General features: G+C 53.4%; 8 protein-coding genes across 8 annotated transcripts; 3 read left to right on the top strand and 5 right to left on the bottom strand.

Moving 5' to 3' along the window:
• Nucleotides 1-276: 276 nt before the first annotated feature.
• On the bottom strand, nt 277-2,454 carry A1O3_09449 (uncharacterized protein; the record flags this gene model as incomplete). Its single annotated transcript, XM_007739543.1, has 1 exon — nt 277-2,454. One exon carries the CDS (start codon nt 2,452-2,454, stop codon nt 277-279), a length of 2,178 nt encoding a protein of 725 aa, XP_007737733.1.
• Nucleotides 2,455-2,879: 425 nt separating this feature from the next.
• A1O3_09448 (uncharacterized protein) lies at nt 2,880-4,449 on the bottom strand (the record flags this gene model as incomplete). Its single annotated transcript, XM_007739542.1, has 2 exons — nt 2,880-4,286; nt 4,339-4,449. 2 exons carry the CDS (start codon nt 4,447-4,449, stop codon nt 2,880-2,882), a joined length of 1,518 nt encoding a protein of 505 aa, XP_007737732.1.
• Nucleotides 4,450-5,384: 935 nt separating this feature from the next.
• Nucleotides 5,385-7,493, top strand: A1O3_09447 (uncharacterized protein; the record flags this gene model as incomplete). Its single annotated transcript, XM_007739541.1, has 2 exons — nt 5,385-6,779; nt 6,831-7,493. The coding sequence occupies 2 exons, from the start codon at nt 5,385-5,387 to the stop codon at nt 7,491-7,493; spliced, it is 2,058 nt and encodes a 685-aa protein (XP_007737731.1).
• A 724-nt stretch (nt 7,494-8,217) lies between these two features.
• Nucleotides 8,218-8,798, bottom strand: A1O3_09446 (uncharacterized protein; the record flags this gene model as incomplete). Its single annotated transcript, XM_007739540.1, has 3 exons — nt 8,218-8,312; nt 8,478-8,605; nt 8,767-8,798. The coding sequence occupies 3 exons, from the start codon at nt 8,796-8,798 to the stop codon at nt 8,218-8,220; spliced, it is 255 nt and encodes an 84-aa protein (XP_007737730.1).
• Nucleotides 8,799-9,243: 445 nt separating this feature from the next.
• Nucleotides 9,244-11,007, bottom strand: A1O3_09445 (uncharacterized protein; the record flags this gene model as incomplete). The annotated part of the gene is made up of 2 exons (XM_007739539.1): nt 9,244-9,780; nt 9,862-11,007. The coding sequence occupies 2 exons, from the start codon at nt 11,005-11,007 to the stop codon at nt 9,244-9,246; spliced, it is 1,683 nt and encodes a 560-aa protein (XP_007737729.1).
• Nucleotides 11,008-11,933: 926 nt separating this feature from the next.
• Nucleotides 11,934-13,681, top strand: A1O3_09444 (uncharacterized protein; the record flags this gene model as incomplete). Its single annotated transcript, XM_007739538.1, has 2 exons — nt 11,934-12,297; nt 12,429-13,681. 2 exons carry the CDS (start codon nt 11,934-11,936, stop codon nt 13,679-13,681), a joined length of 1,617 nt encoding a protein of 538 aa, XP_007737728.1.
• A 358-nt stretch (nt 13,682-14,039) lies between these two features.
• Nucleotides 14,040-15,116, bottom strand: A1O3_09443 (uncharacterized protein; the record flags this gene model as incomplete). The annotated part of the gene is made up of 1 exon (XM_007739537.1): nt 14,040-15,116. One exon carries the CDS (start codon nt 15,114-15,116, stop codon nt 14,040-14,042), a length of 1,077 nt encoding a protein of 358 aa, XP_007737727.1.
• A 1,163-nt stretch (nt 15,117-16,279) lies between these two features.
• Nucleotides 16,280-17,727, top strand: A1O3_09442 (uncharacterized protein; the record flags this gene model as incomplete). Its single annotated transcript, XM_007739536.1, has 4 exons — nt 16,280-16,359; nt 16,455-16,819; nt 17,071-17,192; nt 17,440-17,727. The coding sequence occupies 4 exons, from the start codon at nt 16,280-16,282 to the stop codon at nt 17,725-17,727; spliced, it is 855 nt and encodes a 284-aa protein (XP_007737726.1).
• Between the last annotated feature and the right edge of the window lie 1,245 nt (nt 17,728-18,972).

Here is an 18,972-nt window from a genome sequence, read left to right as displayed (position 1 = left end):
CTTCGTTGCTTCCATGCCACTACATTTCAGCAGCAACAGAGGTCGAGCGAGGAATTCCGAAATGCGTGGCCTTGTTTCAATCACGCTTCGTACAAGAATTAATTAATATCTACCTGCTTAGGTACTCGTGGCTGCTGTTGAGCCCTGGGTTCATGATATGATATCGACAATCGCGAGCACAAACACCGCGTTCACCGCCGATATTTCCATGCTGCGGTTCATATTTGTATCATCTCTTCTTCTGTCCGCTTTGCCAGCTACGCCCCCGCTGCGTCTTCATCTCAGTGCAAGGATGCCGACGCCCCTCCGCGCCCTCTCGACGGCATTGCGCAACCTCTGCTCCTCGACGTCCGTCCATTGAACGCTCAACTCGTCCCATTTCTTCACCTTGAACTCTCGCCGGTACTGTGCGTGCAACTGCTGAAGCTGCAGTACCGGCCGCATGTCGCCGGTGCCACTATACGCGATGAGCAGCGTGCGGGGTGGGAGGGATGTAAAGAGTGTGCGAAGGTGCGTGATTGTGCGGGCGGCAGTGGCGTCTAGGTCTGAGGCCAAAGTCGAGGCGGCCGACGAGCCATCGGTGGCCGTGTCGCTGGGTAGTTGGTCTGTAGTTGATGCGGTTGGAAGTTGATTTGTAGTTGATGCGGTTGGAGGGTTGTTCCAGCCCCGTATAGCTTCAAGGTCGCGCAGCCGCGACCAGATAAAGTCGACGCCACCGGGTGGGATCCTGTCGGCCGGCTTCAGGGAATCCGAGAGTGTATCTGGTGGAGCGGGAGTGTCTCCGTGCGCCGCTCGCAAAACGCCCTGGACAATCTCGTCGTCGCTCGCGCAAGCAATCTTGTACGTGGCGTCCCTGCCGAACCCTCTCTCAGGCGTGCCGTATTCGACGATGGCCGTTTCTCTCGTCTTGTTAGAATCGTCCGAGCGCATACTTCGACCGATGCGGCGGAAGATACTCTCGCCATTCGCGTCCAGCGTGCCCCATCTCGGGCCCTTTTCGCACTTGAGACGCACGAGATCAAGCACTGCGCGGGCATCTTCCACCGAATCGTGGCCATTGGCGCCCTCCTTCTGAATTTCACGCTTCAAGTACCTATTGGCCAAAAACTTGAGGGACGACCGGAGCGGCAGACCGCGTGGATGTGGGTAAATGATGCTTGTGTCGACGATGAAGGGGTGCGTTAGTTTCAGCGCGTTTAAATCCGACTCTAGCGAGTGCCCGAGCAGGATGGAGTCGGGGCCTAGAAAGCCTAATAGAGAGCGTTGAATGTCTTCAAGAGTAGTGCTCACGTTCTCAAGATGTCGTGGCGTAATGCCCGAGTACTGGGTGAAATAGTTTTTGATCGGCAGCGCTGGTTTCACATACTCGTCGAGAACGGTTTTGCCATGCCAGTCAACCAGCGAAATGCGCGCGAGGGAGTATTTGTCGTCGTCCGTCAAGACCATCTCGCAGTCAAGAGCGTACGGCTTGAGACCTTCGGTAAGTGCGTCGTGGGATCGAGATGCTGCAGGGATGGCCGGCTCTGAGACCGAGACATCCGTATCTACCCAGCCTGATGAGGTAGACTGGCAAGTCTGCTCTCTACGGTCTTGTTCCAGCTGTGCATCCTTCGAGTCGGTGAATGCCGCACGATGGATCGGGTATTCTGCATCGCGAAGCTCCTCGGCCGAGTGGACCAAGGTGGCTATCGATGTCCGGACGGACGGGAACGACTTTTCGTCTTTGGAGCCGCCTTTCTCCTTCGATTCGGGAAGCGGCGCAATCAGCATGCCCTGCAAGGGAGAGTGGACTCTGTTCGCTCGCGTATCGCCGGGGGCTTTGACCTCGAGGACGTGTTGGAGTAAACGACGCGCCAGTTCCTGTTGCGAATCGAGAGTGGTTTCTGGAGAGTGCGAAGCGTCCCGTGGGAATGTACTGACAGATGTGGCATCAGCCGACTCTGCTGATATAGCCTGGCCATCCGTATATCCAGTCGTAGACACATTGGCCAGTATATCCGACTTTTCCAGCAGCTGTCGGTCAAGACCTGGAATCATCAAGACAACCACTTTCTCGATTTGGCGGACATTCCTCACAGCCAGCCAGGAGGGTGCGACTCCATCGGCCAAAACATACAGGACGAGATCTTGCAGCGCTTTGAGCTGTACACGAGCAGGCTTCGTATCTAGGAAAGCGATGCTGGGTTGAGCGCCTGGGTCCTGGTGGATCTTACGCCTCTTCTTTCGTGAGGACTTGGACTCTGCGACCAGCCACTCTCCGTCAGGCTCACCTGTTTTTTCGCCTTGCGTAACAGTTTCGACCTCTTCTGCCGGCATATTGGAAGCTAACACCTGAGGATGGAGAGGCGACCGCGACGTCGGCACGTTTTTGATGTGTCGAATGGTCTGACCAGATGTCAAACTCGTAGGGGAGAATCCAGCGTCTGCAGCAGTTCGTTTACTGCCTCCTACCATGTTCGCACAAACCGGCAGGCTATCTCAAGACATGCAGTAGGTCATCATTATTTAACAGTAACGATTCCTGGAAGCCAGGATGACGGATATATCGTACTGGATTTTCAGTGGCACCGCCAGAGCATCCCAATATGGAGAATATAACATGCTTCTTTAAAGGTCTATATCACGTGCAACACTTTCAATGCTGACTATGCAGATATTTGGCCTCTCATCTGTCTGAGTATCTAGATACACATGCACGTCTCCATCGTTTATAGCCAAGTGTTTATTTGATCTGGAAAGACATGTTCGACTGCCTGTTCAGCCTGACGATCTACCAAATGTCCCTGCCCATAGGCCGGGCTATCCTCGTAGCATCACGGCTGTCTAGTCACTGCATATGGAACCTCTTTCCACGGGCCACGTCCTCACGCTCCGGGCATTCATGAACTGCCCGTGGGTTTGCTCTTTCTCCCACCTGTAGCCTTGAATGCTGCTCCTCGGCGGCTGCTTCTTGTGGTTGGTCGCTTTTTGTGTCTTTTCTTGAAGCCGGCAGGGTTGCCGTTAGATGTACTGCTCGCACGGTGACCCTCGAAGACAAAGCCTCCTTTGCTCTCTGTACGACCCCGCCCCTTCGCCGGGCCTCTGGCTGTTGACCTCGCTTTAGATCCGGCGGCAGGTAATTTGGTCTGCGGCCGGCGGGCACGCATCACTCGTAATATTCGAGGCAACATAGGAGGAAATTTTTTGTCGTTCATGAGCAGAGCACCTTCCACACTGTTTTCGCTCTCGAATTGAACATACGCAATGCCCTTGCTGACGCGTGTCTCTTGATCTCTCACAACTCGGACGCTCTCAACCTTCCCAACCTTGCTAAAGACTCGCCACAGACCCTCTTCGGGATCAGCGGGCTGCTTTGCTGCAGCTCGTCGCTTTTTCGAACCATCATCATCCTCGTCGTCTGCTCCAGCCGTTTCTTTGCTGACAAAACTCAAGTTTCCGATGAAAACACAACGCCTGTGGTCTGTTTTTGCGGGTTTGCCCAAGTAATCCGCTCGCATATGTCGATCTAGGACAACACTGCCATTTAGCTTGTTAGCGACGTGCTCTGCGGCTGCTTCTGTGGTGAACACAGCATAGGCATTCGTGTTGGTGGTGGTCTCATCCATCAGTTCCTTCTTTGCAAAAGTGGCTTTCTTCGGTCCAGAATCACTGGCGTAGGCTGTCGAACGAAATCGTATAGATTCAAGCTTTCCCAGTCTGTCCCCTTTTGCGGGCGTCTTCAACACAGATCGTAGATGTTTGGTGAGCGTCTTTTTGGCCGATTTGGACTTGATCGCTTCCGTCGACACATTCCCTAGAAAGACTGTTCTCTTCAATCTCTCTTCATCGGTCAACTTTTTCTCGAAGACTTCATGTCGTGGAATATCTTCTGCGGCGGGTTGACTGGCAGAGGTTTCATCACTACCGGAAGTTGATACACCGTCTTCATCTTCGTCTTCATCTTCGTCAGAGTTCAGCTGAGCATTAGACCCTTCCCTTTTGGCTGAGGACCGTTGCTGTTCCTTCTCTTCTTCTCGTTCTAGGCGTTTGAAATACGACGCTTCAAGGTCGTCCCCATCGGCTAGGCGTCTTCGTTTGCGAGGTCTCTCGTTAGCCTCGAGGGCAGCAGTGGCGATTGCTGCTCCGTCTTTGGCTCCCAGGGATGTTTCAGATGCCTCTAACTCAGAACCAGTATCATCCGATGAGTCGCTCCCCGAAGAGGTTTCGTCGTCATCAGTAGGCTGGGGATTGCTAGAGGTAGACTTTGACGCATGCACGACCCTTGTGGGGACTCTGACTGGTCCAGACTGGCACAGAGTGATCAGCAGTAATCTTTGGCCGTGAGTCTTAGTAGCTTACGCTCGAGGCAAACAGCGACGCGAGAGTGGGATCCAGCGAGTCCTGCTTTGCTGCGATTTGGGTTGACTTGCTGGCCCCCGGCTGGGAGGTAGACTGTTTGGTCTTGCCCATGATATTGACCAAATGTCCCACCGATGGTAATGTCTTGATCAATGTGCAGAACGGTAGATGCCCAGTTGTCAGCACATCGGGTCAAGAACGAGTGTTGGTCCAGCTTCGCACCACAGTCTACAAAAATTTCGAGACGCAGCACCAGCCGATAATGGAGATAAGAGCGCCTGCATATCAGCTAACTCCGTCACCAACCGTTGCCAAGCGGAATTTCTCCTCCATGACATCGCGGCTTTTCGTGCCCTTACTACCAGCGGGCTGCCCTGCGCCAGGTCGTTCCATGCGCCTTTTGGGGGGCTTCATTTCTCCACGACGCCAACCCGCCGCCTGCGCTCGACATTCTGTTCTACCACAGTACACATTGTACTCATACGGATACACCACCCTCCATTCGTGGCTTTCGGCCTCTCGTTTAGACAATTGTTTTCAGTGGCACATCCAATACATCGAGTCCCAGTCTTCCACGTTAAAATCCGTCCTCAACCTCTCTCCTGCTGCTGCGACACCGGCACCGCCTGTTGCTCAACCCTCAACCCTCGCTCCGTCGACTTGCTTCCAGCTCTCAGGCAACCGAGTTGGTGTTGTGTCAACATCTTCGCCTGCTGCAACCGCGCGAAAGGAATTAGCAGCTAGTTGTCAGAGTCACCACGGTCGGCTGCTCTGATGCTCTTCCTCCAGCCCTGCTGTCACTGAGTGCTAGGAGAGGCCACAACAAAAAATCATGCTCTTATAATTGCAATTCATTCGCTATAAACATTGTATGTTACATTTGTGACCATGTTACACTTTCGCACTGGTGCTCCGGTTTGTTGCCATGATTCGAAACTTGACTGACAGAGCAGCATCCAGGTCACTTCGAACGAACCTCCTATCCTCCATCCTCCTCATACCTTTTCCTACTTTGCCCCAACGCGTGTCATTCACACGCCTCCGCAATGGATTCAGCAGCAGATTCGCTTCTGGCCCTCTCCAATGTTGCTACAGTGACCACTGGGCACAATGAACCAGTCTCAGATGACGACCGCTCTAGCAGTCTGAGCGAGCTAGACGATAACCTCGACGATGTTGAAGATGAAGGAACTCAGCCGGTCAAAGTGACCGAAGTTGATTCAGAGGCCGAGACCGAGCGCCTACAGGTTACTCCTGATAACCTTACCCGAAAGCAGCCTTTGCAAATCAGCCCCAGCAAGTTAGCTCACAGAGAGGACGTCGACATGCGGCCCGAGATAGAGAGCTTAACAGAAAGCGCCATGTCATCGCCCATATCCTCCCACCCTGATTCTGAAATTGAAGGCGGGCTAAGTGACGGAGAGGCCAACCATGAAGCACAACGAGAACCTGAGGCGGACGGGACAACCTCACCAAATAAACGAAAAAGGCAAGCAAGTGAATCGGACACTGAAGAGGCTCCTAGATCGCAAAGGCGCCGGACAGGGTCTATTGAAAGTGAGGATGGAAAGTCCGAACCAGAGAGCGAAGGCAGGGACAGCCCCAGCCAACATACCAGAGAACCCACGGTAGAAGCTGTAGTACCCGCGCCGCCACCAGACAACGAGGATATAGAAGAGCCAGGAGAGGAACATCAAGAAGGTGAAAAGGCTGATACCAGTGAGGATTCCAAAGATAAGGCCAGAAGTCGGCCACGCCGCAGAGCGAAAGGCGAAGTGCTACAAGAGCCCAATGCAGAAGATGACGACGAGGGTGAGCCGGCTGAAGATACTGACGCTGTTGACGAGAACGATGCCGAGGTGGCAGTCAAAACCGAGGAAGAACAGGCAAAACGAGTGGCGGCAATGGAAGCCTTATCCTCACTAGAACAGCATTTCGCTGCATTGAGAGATCGACTTTACGACGAGCGGATTGCCGGGATCAACCATGAACTTGCCTTGTTATCAGAACCCAAACCATCCCATCCCGAGCTCCTACGACAGCTTGAAGCTGTGAAAAAGTACCGCGACGATAAGTTCGAAGTGGAACAGAAGCTTCTGGTGTACAAGATAGGCGCCCTCAAGAACAAAGCTGTCGCAGAACGCAGCCAGATCCACAGTCAATATTTCCAAACGGTGCGAGACATTCGCGAAAAGTACCTGGAACGAATCAGCGAACACTTCTACCGCATTCAGCGAGACAGATTCAAGACCGATTCCGCAATACCAAATTTCTCCATCCCATTCCCAGAACGACGTTCACAACAGATCCTGCAACAGACCGCGTATAACAAAGAAGTGTCGATCCTATCAGGTATTGCTAAATATGTCGGCTTTCCTGCGGCTCCCGAGCTGGCTTCGTCAAAACAAACGGATCTTGACGACGACATGCAAAAGATGGGGGTATGTATTGTGAGTCTCCTCGTGGCAGAAGATGACTAACATCATCTGCAGATTTCACCCGCTCAGCTTCGACCTGTCAGGCCCACGCAAAGGCAAGCACAAGGCACGGCGGGGAGACAGATATCAGGTCCGCAAGCAGAAGAACAATTTCTCGAACAGACGCCGTGGGCCAATCCACAACATCCGATCCATCGGTTGAGTCGGCAGAATTCTAATCGTTCGCCCATAGCCGAGTTTCTGACACCAGCAAACCAACAACGCACAGCAGATGGTCTCCAGCCTGCAGGGTCGGCCTCTACGATCGTCGACCCGTCCGCCCAGATCTCTTCTGCCATTAACACTCCGCACGACGAACAACTATACAGTAGTACGACGAAACTGGAACCTCAACCTGGTTCCAGTGTCCACAACTACCGTCTTCATTCTACATCTCCCCTGGATACGCGGCGGGTGGCATCTGGAGCTGGAACCGACTTCCATATCTCCACCGACAATTCCGAGGCACTTACCAAAGACAGACACCGAGATCTGAATTCGTCGCCACTCACATCCAGAGCGCAACAGGCAGCAGGCTCGCCGCCTCGAGCGGCGTCGGCGCGGCCGGACAAGGTTCCATCGAGATTCAATGACGACTCTCCGTTTAGACACGCTAGGGACTCGGCCATCACGGCAGGATCGGGATTGTCTGGGACGGGGAGATTCAGCATTCGATAGGAAGTGGAGATGAGAATCACTGGTATTCCTTTTCTGGCTATGACTGATAGCATGTACAATTCCCCATAATGCGAAATCGAATCTCTTTTGAAGCGGGCTTTAAGTGTTTTATGGACATGTTCTCTCCCGTGAGTTCGAGCCATTTGCTCGCCACCATAGTTTGTTCGAAGTGTAGACATTGCCACCGCATATCTGCCTCACCACCTTTCTCTCGTTCTTCACAAAATTGGCGAGGCACCATCCTCTTACTCGTCTTGCCCTTCTGAATTCGGAGTAGGACGTGTCCAATGCCGAGGAGTACCATTCGTGATCCCCTGATCCTCGTCGAGCTATCTTTCCTGACCTTACAATAAAACCCGGCCCATGGGTAATGCGCCCGCCTGGCATCCAGGCTCGCACAATTTCATGCTCGCAAAGAATGGCCTCGTGATGTGATGTGATATGATATAACATGTTTTTAGAGTCTTGTCTTGTGGTAGTACACTACACTCATCCACCTCCACAGAATGGACGTTGCCGATCTCGACAACCGGGGCCTGCTCATGTCGAATGCATCTTGCTAGAAGGAAAAAGATGTCTGAAATTCGGTTGCTGCTGGACCCAAATGGAACGAGAAGAGGAGCCCGCCAATGTCTTCGTCGAGGAGACGCGAAGTGAAAGGACAAGCAAAAGCAGCGTCGTTCCTTTCTTTGGTTGATTCGGGTTCGGAAACGCATCCATTCGCCTATGCGGTAGGTGTCTTTGGCGACCGCGCCGGGGCGTCCGGGACAATCACGTCCTCGAAATCATCTTGACCGACGGCCTTGAGGGTAAAGGCAACTACACACGAGCGGGTCAGTATTTCCTTCTTTGGGAGGAGGGATGGCTCCGAAAGCCCGCAGGAAGAATGGGCGTGCAGCTATCTAGCTAACTAGCTAGGTATGTGGCCAGATCAAAGACAAAACGTATCGAAGAAGCAGGAGGGTCTTGTAGACGTCGACGTACAAACTCCAATGGCGAAGCTGAAAATACATGCGCCCGTGATCAAGTTCTTGAACAGGTACGGCCGGCGGGCGCGGTTTAAGGCCGCCCCCGTGCGGTAGTCCGGGTTGTAGTATGATGAGCGCTTCAACCTGGTTGTGGCAAGACGGGCATATTAGTTTTCTGTTCACTCGGTTCTCGGACGTGACATGGGAGATACGATCTCTGCCGTGGTGGAAGGAAGTGCTGGTGGCAGATCTTGTGCATTGAGATAAATGGATAGGTGACTGGACTGGGGACGAAAGACACTCACACGCCGCGCTGTAGGGGGAGGGTGGACCGCATGGTGACTGGAGTCGCTGCAGAGACGCTCGATTTGGGGAGGTCGATGGGCTTCCAAGGACGAGGCGGACGCCGATACAGATGTGACTGGAGTTGGATCAGCGGATTCGAATATTGTATCTTGTTCGAAAGTCTCGAGTGGAGAGAGAGAGCACGAGCAATGCAACGGTACTGGCTCTATGATCAACGGTAGGAATTCTTCGGCGGAGTATTTGGTGTCAAATGTAGGCTCGGCCAGGCTGCATGCCTCTACTCCGTACTGCGTACAACTAGAACTTGTGGCACTACAAAGGAATTCGCGTGTCGTGATAAAATTTGACTTGGGGATCTCTCAAAGCCAGTTCTCAGTGGTGTTCGTTTCACAATTGACGCATCTCCACTAAGTAATCCCAACAGGTCATAGATCGCCAAATCCACAGACATATTTAAGAGAGATTCGCCCCAATCATCAGTTCCCAAACCCATCACGAATCTCCAGAAAGCTTTGGTATCGGCTCCTCGTCCAGCGGCGAGCTTTCTTGCCCCAGATGATCATCGGCACGGTCGTCATGATGAAGACAAACGACAAAACCCCGATGGCGATGAAAGTATTCTGAACGCCGCTAGCACCAATCCAATCGGATGTCACAAAGGAGAATATACATCCGATGGTGTTGTTGATTGTAGCAACCCCCACCATGCCCTCCAGGACCATATCGGGATAGGCGTCCATAAGGTATGCCATGCTCAGATCGCCGGCGCAGCCCCAGCCGAACCCTATGAAGCCCAGACCAACATAAGGGGCAGGCCACGACCATCCGTGAGCGCTCCCAATCCCGAAGATCCACAGCCCTGTAGGAAAGATGCAGGCACAAGGCAGCATGAGCCACAGACGTTGTTCGGCCTCCATCACACCGCCGTTTCGTCGGGTCATCCAGAGCAGGAACTTGTCGCTCAGCCATCCACCATAGAAACAACCAATCACTGCTCCAATAAGTGTAGGGATCTACAGAATATGCACGGCATCGATTAGTATCTATCAGACGAAGACTGGTGGCGTTTACAGCCAGAGAGGGAGACAGCTTACATTCATGTTACCGTCTTGTGCATCGGTATAGTTCCACGGTGGCCCATACCAGTTGTCTTCTTCGACGGTCAGATAGAACGTAAGCCAGGCATCCTGCGCCCCCCACTGCAACCCGGAATAGATGACGGCGGGGAAAGTGAAAACTCGAAGTGTATGGAAAAGACGCTGGAAATACTGCTTGAAGCCTGTTCCGCGAAGATTCGGCGCGGGAGTGATGATGGCAATGCGTTGCCAATATGACTTGGGTTTCTCGTCCTTGGCAGTGCCACGCTGGTGTTCAAGGCTGGACGAGGTATGCGCCTGCTCAGCAGAAGACGATATTTTCTCATCGACCGCCACTTCCGCTGGCAAGCTTGCGGATCTCTCGTTATCCACCTGGTTGACACCGTCGACAAGATACCTGTCGCCGCCGTTGGTCAAGTAACGCTCGCGTCGGAAAGTAGTCTCTTCCAGGCCAAAAAGAAAGACCAGGAAGGTTGCTCCGGAGAAGATGGCCCCGAACCAGCCAATCCACCTCCACCCGATGCTACTATCAGCGATGTAGCTAGCGATCAAGGGTCCCAAGTACGTTCCGACACTTGTGGCCAGCACATAGACACCGAGAATTGAGCCACGTTGGTGTTGGAACCAAAGATCCATCAACGACAATTGGACAGTCGCTTCGGCCACAGACTCGGATGCCCCAACGAAGAGTTGATTCCAGAGAGCGTCACTAGTGTTTTGACCTCGTGCAAACCAGATACCTCCAATGACTCCCCACAACATCCCGATGAGGTAGAGAATCCGACGTCCATACAGGTAGACGGCAGGAGACGAAAGCAAAGTCCAGTAGCCAATGCCGATAAACAAAATTCCGGCTCCGGTGTTGAACGAGGGATAGCTAATTCCAAGCTCAAGGTTCTCGTTATACTGTGCTGCGCCTGCATCGTTCGATGTGGCCGCAGTCAAAGCAGTCACAAAGCAGACCAAGGAACTGTGCCATAACTTGTGAGGCAGCGACCAAGTCAGAGGATCGTTCGGCGACTCGGTCGGCTGGGGTATTAGAATGATGTCGCCATGTGTTTTCAAGCCAGACTCGACAGAGAGTGGACGACCTTCGGCATCAAAGAGGCGGCGCGTGCCTGGGAGCACCTCCTCGAACTCCATGCGAGGGTTGTCGCGAACGATTTGAAGACGAGGGAGTGACAGCAAAGAGGCAGACGGTGAGGTCAGCCGGACCACATGTTCATTTAAAACAATCGGCAGAAAGCGTGGCCATCGTGCTGGTGCGACGTCCTTATCATGTGGTGGCTTGAGGAGGTACTGTAAGCGTGAGCAAGAAAAAGAGACTCGAGCCAGCTGCCCAATCCCCGCAAAGAAAAGGGACGGCGGGCGGGAAGCTGGCGGTATCCTGGGCTTATCAGTGGCGAGGAGAGCTTGGGATCAGTCCAGCAGGCGAGAGGCGATCGCTTGCTGCGCTTCTAGCTTGAATGACATGCCATGGGTCTGCCCCCTTGGGTAGGTGGCCGGCAGATCAGGCGTGGCGAGAGACTCTGCAAGCTGTTTGTCCTGATCTGTCCTCCGGACTCCGGTACGTACCTCGTATGTACATACCTGGCACTCCGTACTGTGTCGAGCTTGATGAGTCTGATGGCTGATGGAACCAGGTTCTACACAAGCACCAGAAAGTCAGAGCTTAGCCAACGCTTAAGGGGGCCGGTTTGAGGGCAGCGCAGCCAAATGAAGGGTGGGGGTTGCACCTGCGGGGGGGTCCTGAGGCCTCCTAAGCCCCCCAAGCCCAAGATCTCCCCTGGAGTCGCCTCGTGTGGACTGGGTGCGCGGGACTCCGATAAGCAGGATCCCCCCTTGTCAACAACGCATGCAGCTGCCGCAGGCGTCCTAGTGGCTCATCTCCCAAACATCATCTCGACATCACCCCGATCCTGTTTTCCCTCTCTTCCATCTCCCGCTGCCACTCCCGCCTCAACTGTCCAGCTCGTCTACCTGTCTCTGCTTGCAGCAAACCTTGCCAGCCCTCGTGCTCTGGTCTCTCCCGTCCCTGCCACACGTGAATGTCGACTTGCCAGCTCAAAATGGCTCAACACTTCCACGTCGCCCACCTTTCTAGTTACAAACCCAAGGAATCTAGTAGTCCTTCGACCATTCTTCAACTCGCCAGCCGGCTGCTCCTTGCACCCGCCGGACTCAAAGAGTTGGAGGATGGTCGAAACCCGAAAGAACCTGTTGTTGTGAGTCAAGAGCACTGGGAAACACCCAGAGATGGAAAATCAAGTGAACACAAAGTCGTCGTCGTCGGTGCCGGCATTGCAGGGCTTCGTGCCGCTTCTGTCTTGCGGTCCCATGGCATCCAAGTCGTTGTGCTCGAAGCCCGGCCTGACCGCATCGGCGGACGTATTTACACCAGTAGGAAGCCGGGCCATGCGCCACGAGACATTGGTAAATATTGCCTCGAGCAATACTGACAATCGCCGTAGGCGTTTGAGATGATGCCGTTAACAGCGCTCATTGTTCGGCCACGACATTGTGGATTGTTTTCCCCTGTCGGCACTGTGCTCACACTCTTATAGGAGCTGCCTGGATGCACGAAACCGCAAACAACAAACTTGTCCGCCTTATTGGCCAGCTCAACATCGAGCATTACTATGACGACGGCACTCCCTTGTACTATACCAAAGACGGCCGTCTAGGTTCTCAGTTCAAAGCCAAAAAGGTGGCCGATGAGTTTGCCGATTACTGTCAATGGTATTATGACGAGAACCCCGACGCCGAAGACAAGCCTGCATTGACCTTCATCAAAGAATGGCTGAGCAACCATCCATTAGTCACCGAGGACGAACGCCTTTGGGCTCCTCAGGCTGCTCGTGAGGTGGAAGCATGGATTGGGACCAGTCTCGAACAAGCTTCCTCCAAATATCTCGCTTACTTTGCCACCGAAAGAAATCTGTACATGAAAGGAGGGTATGACACCATCGTCGACTGGACTGCCTCGACCCTTCAGGATCCAGGCGTCATTCGTCTTGGTCATGTGGTAACCAAAATCGAATGGAACAACGACCGTGACCCATGTGTTGTCTACACGACCACCGAAAACGGTCAAAATCCAGTCTTCACCGCTGACGCTGTTGTTTGCACTCTCCCTCTAGGTGTGTTGAAACACAACCTGGTCGACTTCGATCCTCCTCTTCCCAGCGATCTGTCGTTGGGCATTCAGAAGCTCGGCTATGGCGCTCTCGGCAAGATATTTGTCGAGTTCGAATCCGTTTTCTGGCCAAAAGATAATGACCAGTTCATCTATTACCCCGAACCAACCACCGATGCGATTGACGAGAACTCGATTCTCTCTTACATGACCGTCACCAGTAATAACTGGATCATGAGTGGCACCAAAGAATTGTCCGTTCAAATCGTCGAACCTCTAACCCAGCGCATCGAAACTATGAGGTCCGCCAAAGAGGTCTACGCCTTTTTCGAACCACTTTTCAAACTCTTCCGTACCGAACCTTACAAAAAGCTCCCGCAGGTTGTGAATCTGGAAACGACACACTGGACGCAGGATCGTTTTGCTGGATTCGGTACCTACACTGCCGACAAGACAGGCGATGAACCTGAAATATGGATGAAGGCAGTGGACAACAACAAGGGAAACAAGCTGCAGTTCGCCGGAGAGCACTGCACGCGGACTGGAAATGGATGCGTGCATGGTGCTTTTGCTGCCGGCGAAACTGCTGCCATCAACCTCTTGGGTGTGCTGGGAGTTCCTCACAATGGTGGGGATCTCTACAGCAGACGTCCATCGAGGAGGACACCACCCAGACATTAAGCAGTTGGCCTGTGAGGATGCCTTGCGGGTCTCGCGAGCTTCTGGGGAGGAGTATCTTCCGAGCTGGTTGGTGACAGTTGCAAGTGCTGGACTGAGATATGTCGGCGCCTGTGTTTTCCTTGCTTGAATGTTGCCCACGCGGCCATTAAATTGCCTTTCCCTCTTTTTGAAACTTCGGCGGCGGATAGTCTTTACAGTGCTGGGGTGTTTGCAGTCGCTCTCAGCTGTTGTGATGTATGTCTACCCCAGGAGGGACCTGGACGAGACCAACAAGAATGCTTCTGGTGAGATGGTGCTTTCAAGCGAGCTCGTCCATAGTGTTTTATATTGCTCACGTATTCAATACAATTGCCATTGCTCAGCCATCTGTTTCGGTTTCGCAGTAGACGTGGCCACTCAAGTGGGTTACCTCACCGAGAGGCATTAAATGGAAAACGCTGTCTGTACATCTCGCCTCGACCATCCTTTCGGCGAGATTGATGTTCTCTTCAGGAAAGCCCTCGTCACGCAGACTCTGATAGTACGCAGCGATGAGGTGTTTGCCGATGGTGTTGACATGGTACGGGCGACCAGGATTCGGGGATTGGCGAATGACCCACACCAATGTCAGGGGAGGATCGTCTGGCTCCAAGCCCGGCTGGACGTGGGCGCTGAGGACATGTCCAGTATGATCATTTTTCCGCAGCATCAACGCCAGCCCTCCGGTGCTGGTGTGGATCTTGGACCGTTCACGAGCATACGCCCGGCTCGCCGTGTCGTCGCCGTGGTCGGGCGGTTCGGTCTCGAACAAGGTGAACGGCACGGTTCTGCCATGCGGCGCGGCGTCCGCGGCGGCCACCGCGAGAATCATGGTGTGCAGAACCTCCGACATGTCCTGGCGCCGATTCTGGGGCCGGACGTAGATATACTGCAAATACGGGACGGCCCAGTTGGAGGCTTCGCTTTGGCCATCGCGGGAGCTGGAGCTGGAGCCGGATTCTCGGTCTTGGCTCTTGTCCGCGTCCTTACATGTACTGTCGCATGTCACGTTCCCATCACTGCCACTGCTCGGCAACGGAAGCACAGAGAAGTGAGCCGCGCCGATGGCCTCGCCGGAGACGGGGTCCCTGATCCCGACGATGCGGTACGGCGCCAGCCCGACTCTCTCGCCTCGCGCTTGGGCGGTGAGCCGGTCGACGATCAAGTCGGACCGTTCGCGCTCTGCGCGCCGAGGGAACATGGTCGTGTACAGTCTGTCATAGTACCGCGTGAAGTCGGCGGCCGAGACGAGCTCGATGAGGCCGATATTGGGCAGGGCGGTCTGTTCGAGCCGACTGGGGGCGGTGCGGCTGAGACTGTCGACAGGGATCCTAGCTGTTGCCAGCTTGGTGTGGAGGGTGGGCGAAAGCCTTGATGAGAAGATCGACGACCGAGTCGGGGGGGCCGGATCGGACATGGTTGCGATCCTGTGCTTTAGCTGTCGAAGCTGCAATCGCGAGGAGCCTTGGGCCCTGGCCTTGGGTCGGGTATAGTCCAGCTCAACAAATGTCTAGGTGCTGGACGTGGCTCTTGAGGCATACCTTGGTATCGTTGAGTGTCCTATGCTTCAGGCACGGATATCCCGGCAAATGCTCGTCTGTCTTTTGTCTTTCTGGGATTTGATGCTCACCGATCCATCTTGTCAGCAAGTGTCCGCGGTTGGTAGGAGAGACTTGGGTGGTTGATCAAGCACCGGTCAAGAGGTTACGGTTGCGAAAGCGAGACGCGCAGTGCTAGGATTACCAGCCCCTTCTCTCTCCTCGGGTAGGTATGTACAGAGTAGGTCCATGTACTGATTCGACACTTTGCTTTTCCTCATTAATTACTGACTGCCAGCGAACGTTGAACCGTTGAAACGTTGTCGCGACCGGCGAAGCACACGGGAGAAAAGCGCAAGTACGTAGCAGCAAGCAGCCCCAAGCGTAGTCCACGGAAGCTGCTGTCAGACCAAAATAACTGGCTGCCAATATGTCGGAGAATTAGAGAAAATAGTACTGTCAGACTCAGACAATATAGATTCTTCAAGCAACAAGGCTTCAAGAATCAAAGATACATCATTGATCATCGTCACCCTTCCGGCCACTCTTTCTGATATTGGAGAGGCCTTCACTTATCCTGCCCTTCCCCCTTCCCCCTTCCCCCTTCCTCCTCCTCCTCCTCCATCATTAATCCAATGGCCGCCGGGAATCGAGAATCCTTCAATAGCCGAGGCTGTTCTGGCCTGAGGTCCGGTCAGCTTGTGGGGCGTGGGGAGTGGGAGTGGGAGGAGTGGGAGTCGGAGTGGGAGTCGGAGTGGAAGTCGGCTACCTCACTTCCCCAGAAAGCCTCCTAAGCCTCGGGCATTTCCGAGTTGAGGCGCGCAAGGCTCTCTTGACTCTCTAGACTCTGGGACTCCCGGCCCGAGGCCTAAGGAGCCTTGCGGACGCCCCCTAACTCGTGAGCCGCCATATTATTTTTGGTTGCATGTTGGCTGCATCGTTGCTTCTAGACATTAGACATTGTCATAGTCGCCATTCCAATCTAATCCATTCCATTCCATTTGCGGACTCTTCGTTGAACATTAACGCCGTCGCCTCCAACATGGCTGAAGGCTTCGCTTACGTGACAGGTGGTGCGTCCGGGATTGGCAGAGAGGTGGTTCGCATGCTGGTGAGAAACAAGTACGGCCAGCCCATCCATCATCCATCGAGCCGCAAGCCCCTCATCGGAGGCAAATCAAACATAACGCGGAGATCCTGACGTCTCATCAATTCAGCATCAAGGTCTTTATCACCGACCGAAACCTCGAAGGTGCCCAAGAGCTGGTCGACGAGCTCAACAAGGGCAAGGACAAGGATTCTCCAGTTGCACGATGTGCTTACGTTGACGTCGCCGACTGGAACTCGCAGGCCAACGCGTTCAGCCAGGCCGTGGCCGACTTTGGCCGCATCGATTATGTCTACCCGATAGCCGGGATCGGCGAGCGGCGTTGGATCCCCATTGATCCGCCTGCTTCGGGCTTCGAGGCGCCCGACCTGACCGTCCTTAACGTCGATCTGACGGGAGTCTTGTATACAGTAGCATTGGCTGTGCAGCAGTTCCGGAGGCAAGAGCCTGGGAAATATGGGTTCAGGGGCAAAAGTAAGTCCAAGCCAGGTCAAGTTGTACTGTCCTACACAACTAGGGGGTGCCCTCGGACAAAATTAAGTGTCACTGCTCCCCCCAGCCCCCTAAGCCAGACAAGCCATCGTCTCCCTCTCAACCCCAATTCTGTTCTGCCCTGTTTCAAAATCCGGCCAGCCTAGCTGAGGAGTAAAAGATGGAATCAAACGAAGGGGGGAGAGGAGAGAGAAAGATGATTGCTAACTTCGGTCCCACTTGGGCTCAATCAGTCGGTTGCGTTGCGAGCGTCTGTGGCATATACTGTGTGCCGACCCTACCGATCTATACGGCATCGAAACACGCCGTCACAGGCCTCGTCCAGGGCTATGGGAGGTATCTACCGGAAGAAAAGGTGGGTGAATGTGACTTTGATTCGAGATGATTTCATGACGCTCCCCGATTTACCAGAAAGCCATCTCTCGCCCTCCTTTCATCTCTCGCCCTCCGTGTTTTTTTTTTGACCTCTTGCCTGAAAAGCCAGACAAGCCATCCTCTCCCCTTCTCAATTCTGTCCTGTCCTTTCCTGTTTCTGGTCTTGTGTTGCTCTGCTCTGATCTGTCGTATGTGATGAACGATACACTAATCATCCTCCCCACCAGATCACATGCAACGCCGTCTGTCCGAACGTGGTCCGCACCAACATCACCACCGGCGCGTTCTACGACAACCTGGACAAAGAGAAGCTCTTGACCCCGATCCACGGCGTCGTCGACGTATTCGAGAACCTGCTCGGTCCGGCCGATACCTCGGGAGAATGCTTCGAAGTCGGTCCCAACTACGACACCCAAGGAGCCGTCCCGAGAAAGCTGGCGGAGCCGCTGGACAGGGAGACCGACAAAGTCCTTGACGCCCTGTACCAGCGAGCTCGGGTACATCATCAGCATTAGTGTCAGTGTCAGTCTTAGTCTCAGCCTCAGTCTCAACCTCAGCCTCGTAAACGTCGAGCCTTGAGGGCTCCAGAAGATCAGGTCTCAGCCTCAGCCTCATTAACGTTGAGCCTCGAGGGCTCCAGCGAAATTATGTCCTATCGGCCCGAGGTTTTAGGTTGAAAACATCTGATATGTTGATCTGGACGACCAACTGCAACTGGTCATAAGACATGTCTGTGTTTCTGTTTCCTGGAAAGTGTTCAGTCTATACTGTACTGTTTGTTGCTGTTCTATACGTAGTTCGGTGCATCCCAATGTGTTCAGTCTATACTCCGTACTCCGTACTGTTTGCGGTGCATCTGCACAGTGAGTGCTCCACAACTGCACAGCGAGTAAGATGTAAGATGCAGTTAATTAACTGGGTTGGGTTATGGAGACGCTATGGACAAGCGCCGGGAAGACGAATCTTAAATCCAGGACTCCTCTCTGGAGTATACCTGGGTGTCTGCCTACCCAGTAATTACATCTATACTATCGGATCCCTTAAGGCCTGTTTTGAAGGAGACGTGCTTTTCCAAGGAAGAAGACGCGGCCGAGTAGTCAGAATGAATCTCTAGAGACTGGTGACTGATGACTGATTCGTGGCATGGCATGGTGTAGTGTGTATATATTAGTATCGCATAATAGTAGAGTAGTAGCAAGTTATATATTATAGTCTGGTATGATAACAGTAGTAGTAAGTTTATACATCATAGTATGGCATGGTATCGTATGGTGTGCTGTACAATGACATGGCTTGGCCGAAGAACATTTCTGCAACGATAGAGACAGTATTTCATTCGCCAATATTCATGCCCAGCGGGATTGTTTGTGTGTTCCCGGCCCGGTCACCTGGACTCTCGAGTCTAAGTCTTGACACTAGACCCTAAATACATGTACTTGTTCCCCCAGGGGTCACATTGGCCTAGGCCTGTGACTCGCCATCCACGTTCATTACCTAAGTACATGAGAAGAAGGAGAGCCGTTTCGTGGAAAGGAAATCCGTCTCGAGAGAAAGATAAAGAAGGCTGTAGCCGTTTCGTGAAAGGAAATCTGTCTCGAAAGAACAATAACGAAGGCCGGAATTCGCCATCGCCTAGGCGAGGAAGAATAGAAAATGGAAAAAGAAAAAAGAAAAGTGTTGCTTCTTGCCAAAGAAAGGTTGACGCGGATGCAGAGGTCGTCAGTAACCAGAGGCTAGTAGTGTTCCGGTCAACGTGAACG

Source organism: Capronia epimyces (genome assembly GCF_000585565.1).
Source record: "Capronia epimyces CBS 606.96 chromosome Unknown aczIQ-supercont1.9, whole genome shotgun sequence".
In the NCBI taxonomy this organism is placed as follows: Eukaryota; Fungi; Ascomycota; class Eurotiomycetes; order Chaetothyriales; family Herpotrichiellaceae; genus Capronia; species Capronia epimyces.
The sequence above is the reverse complement of the archived record's forward strand: the minus strand, read 5'-3'. Positions and strand labels throughout refer to the sequence as shown.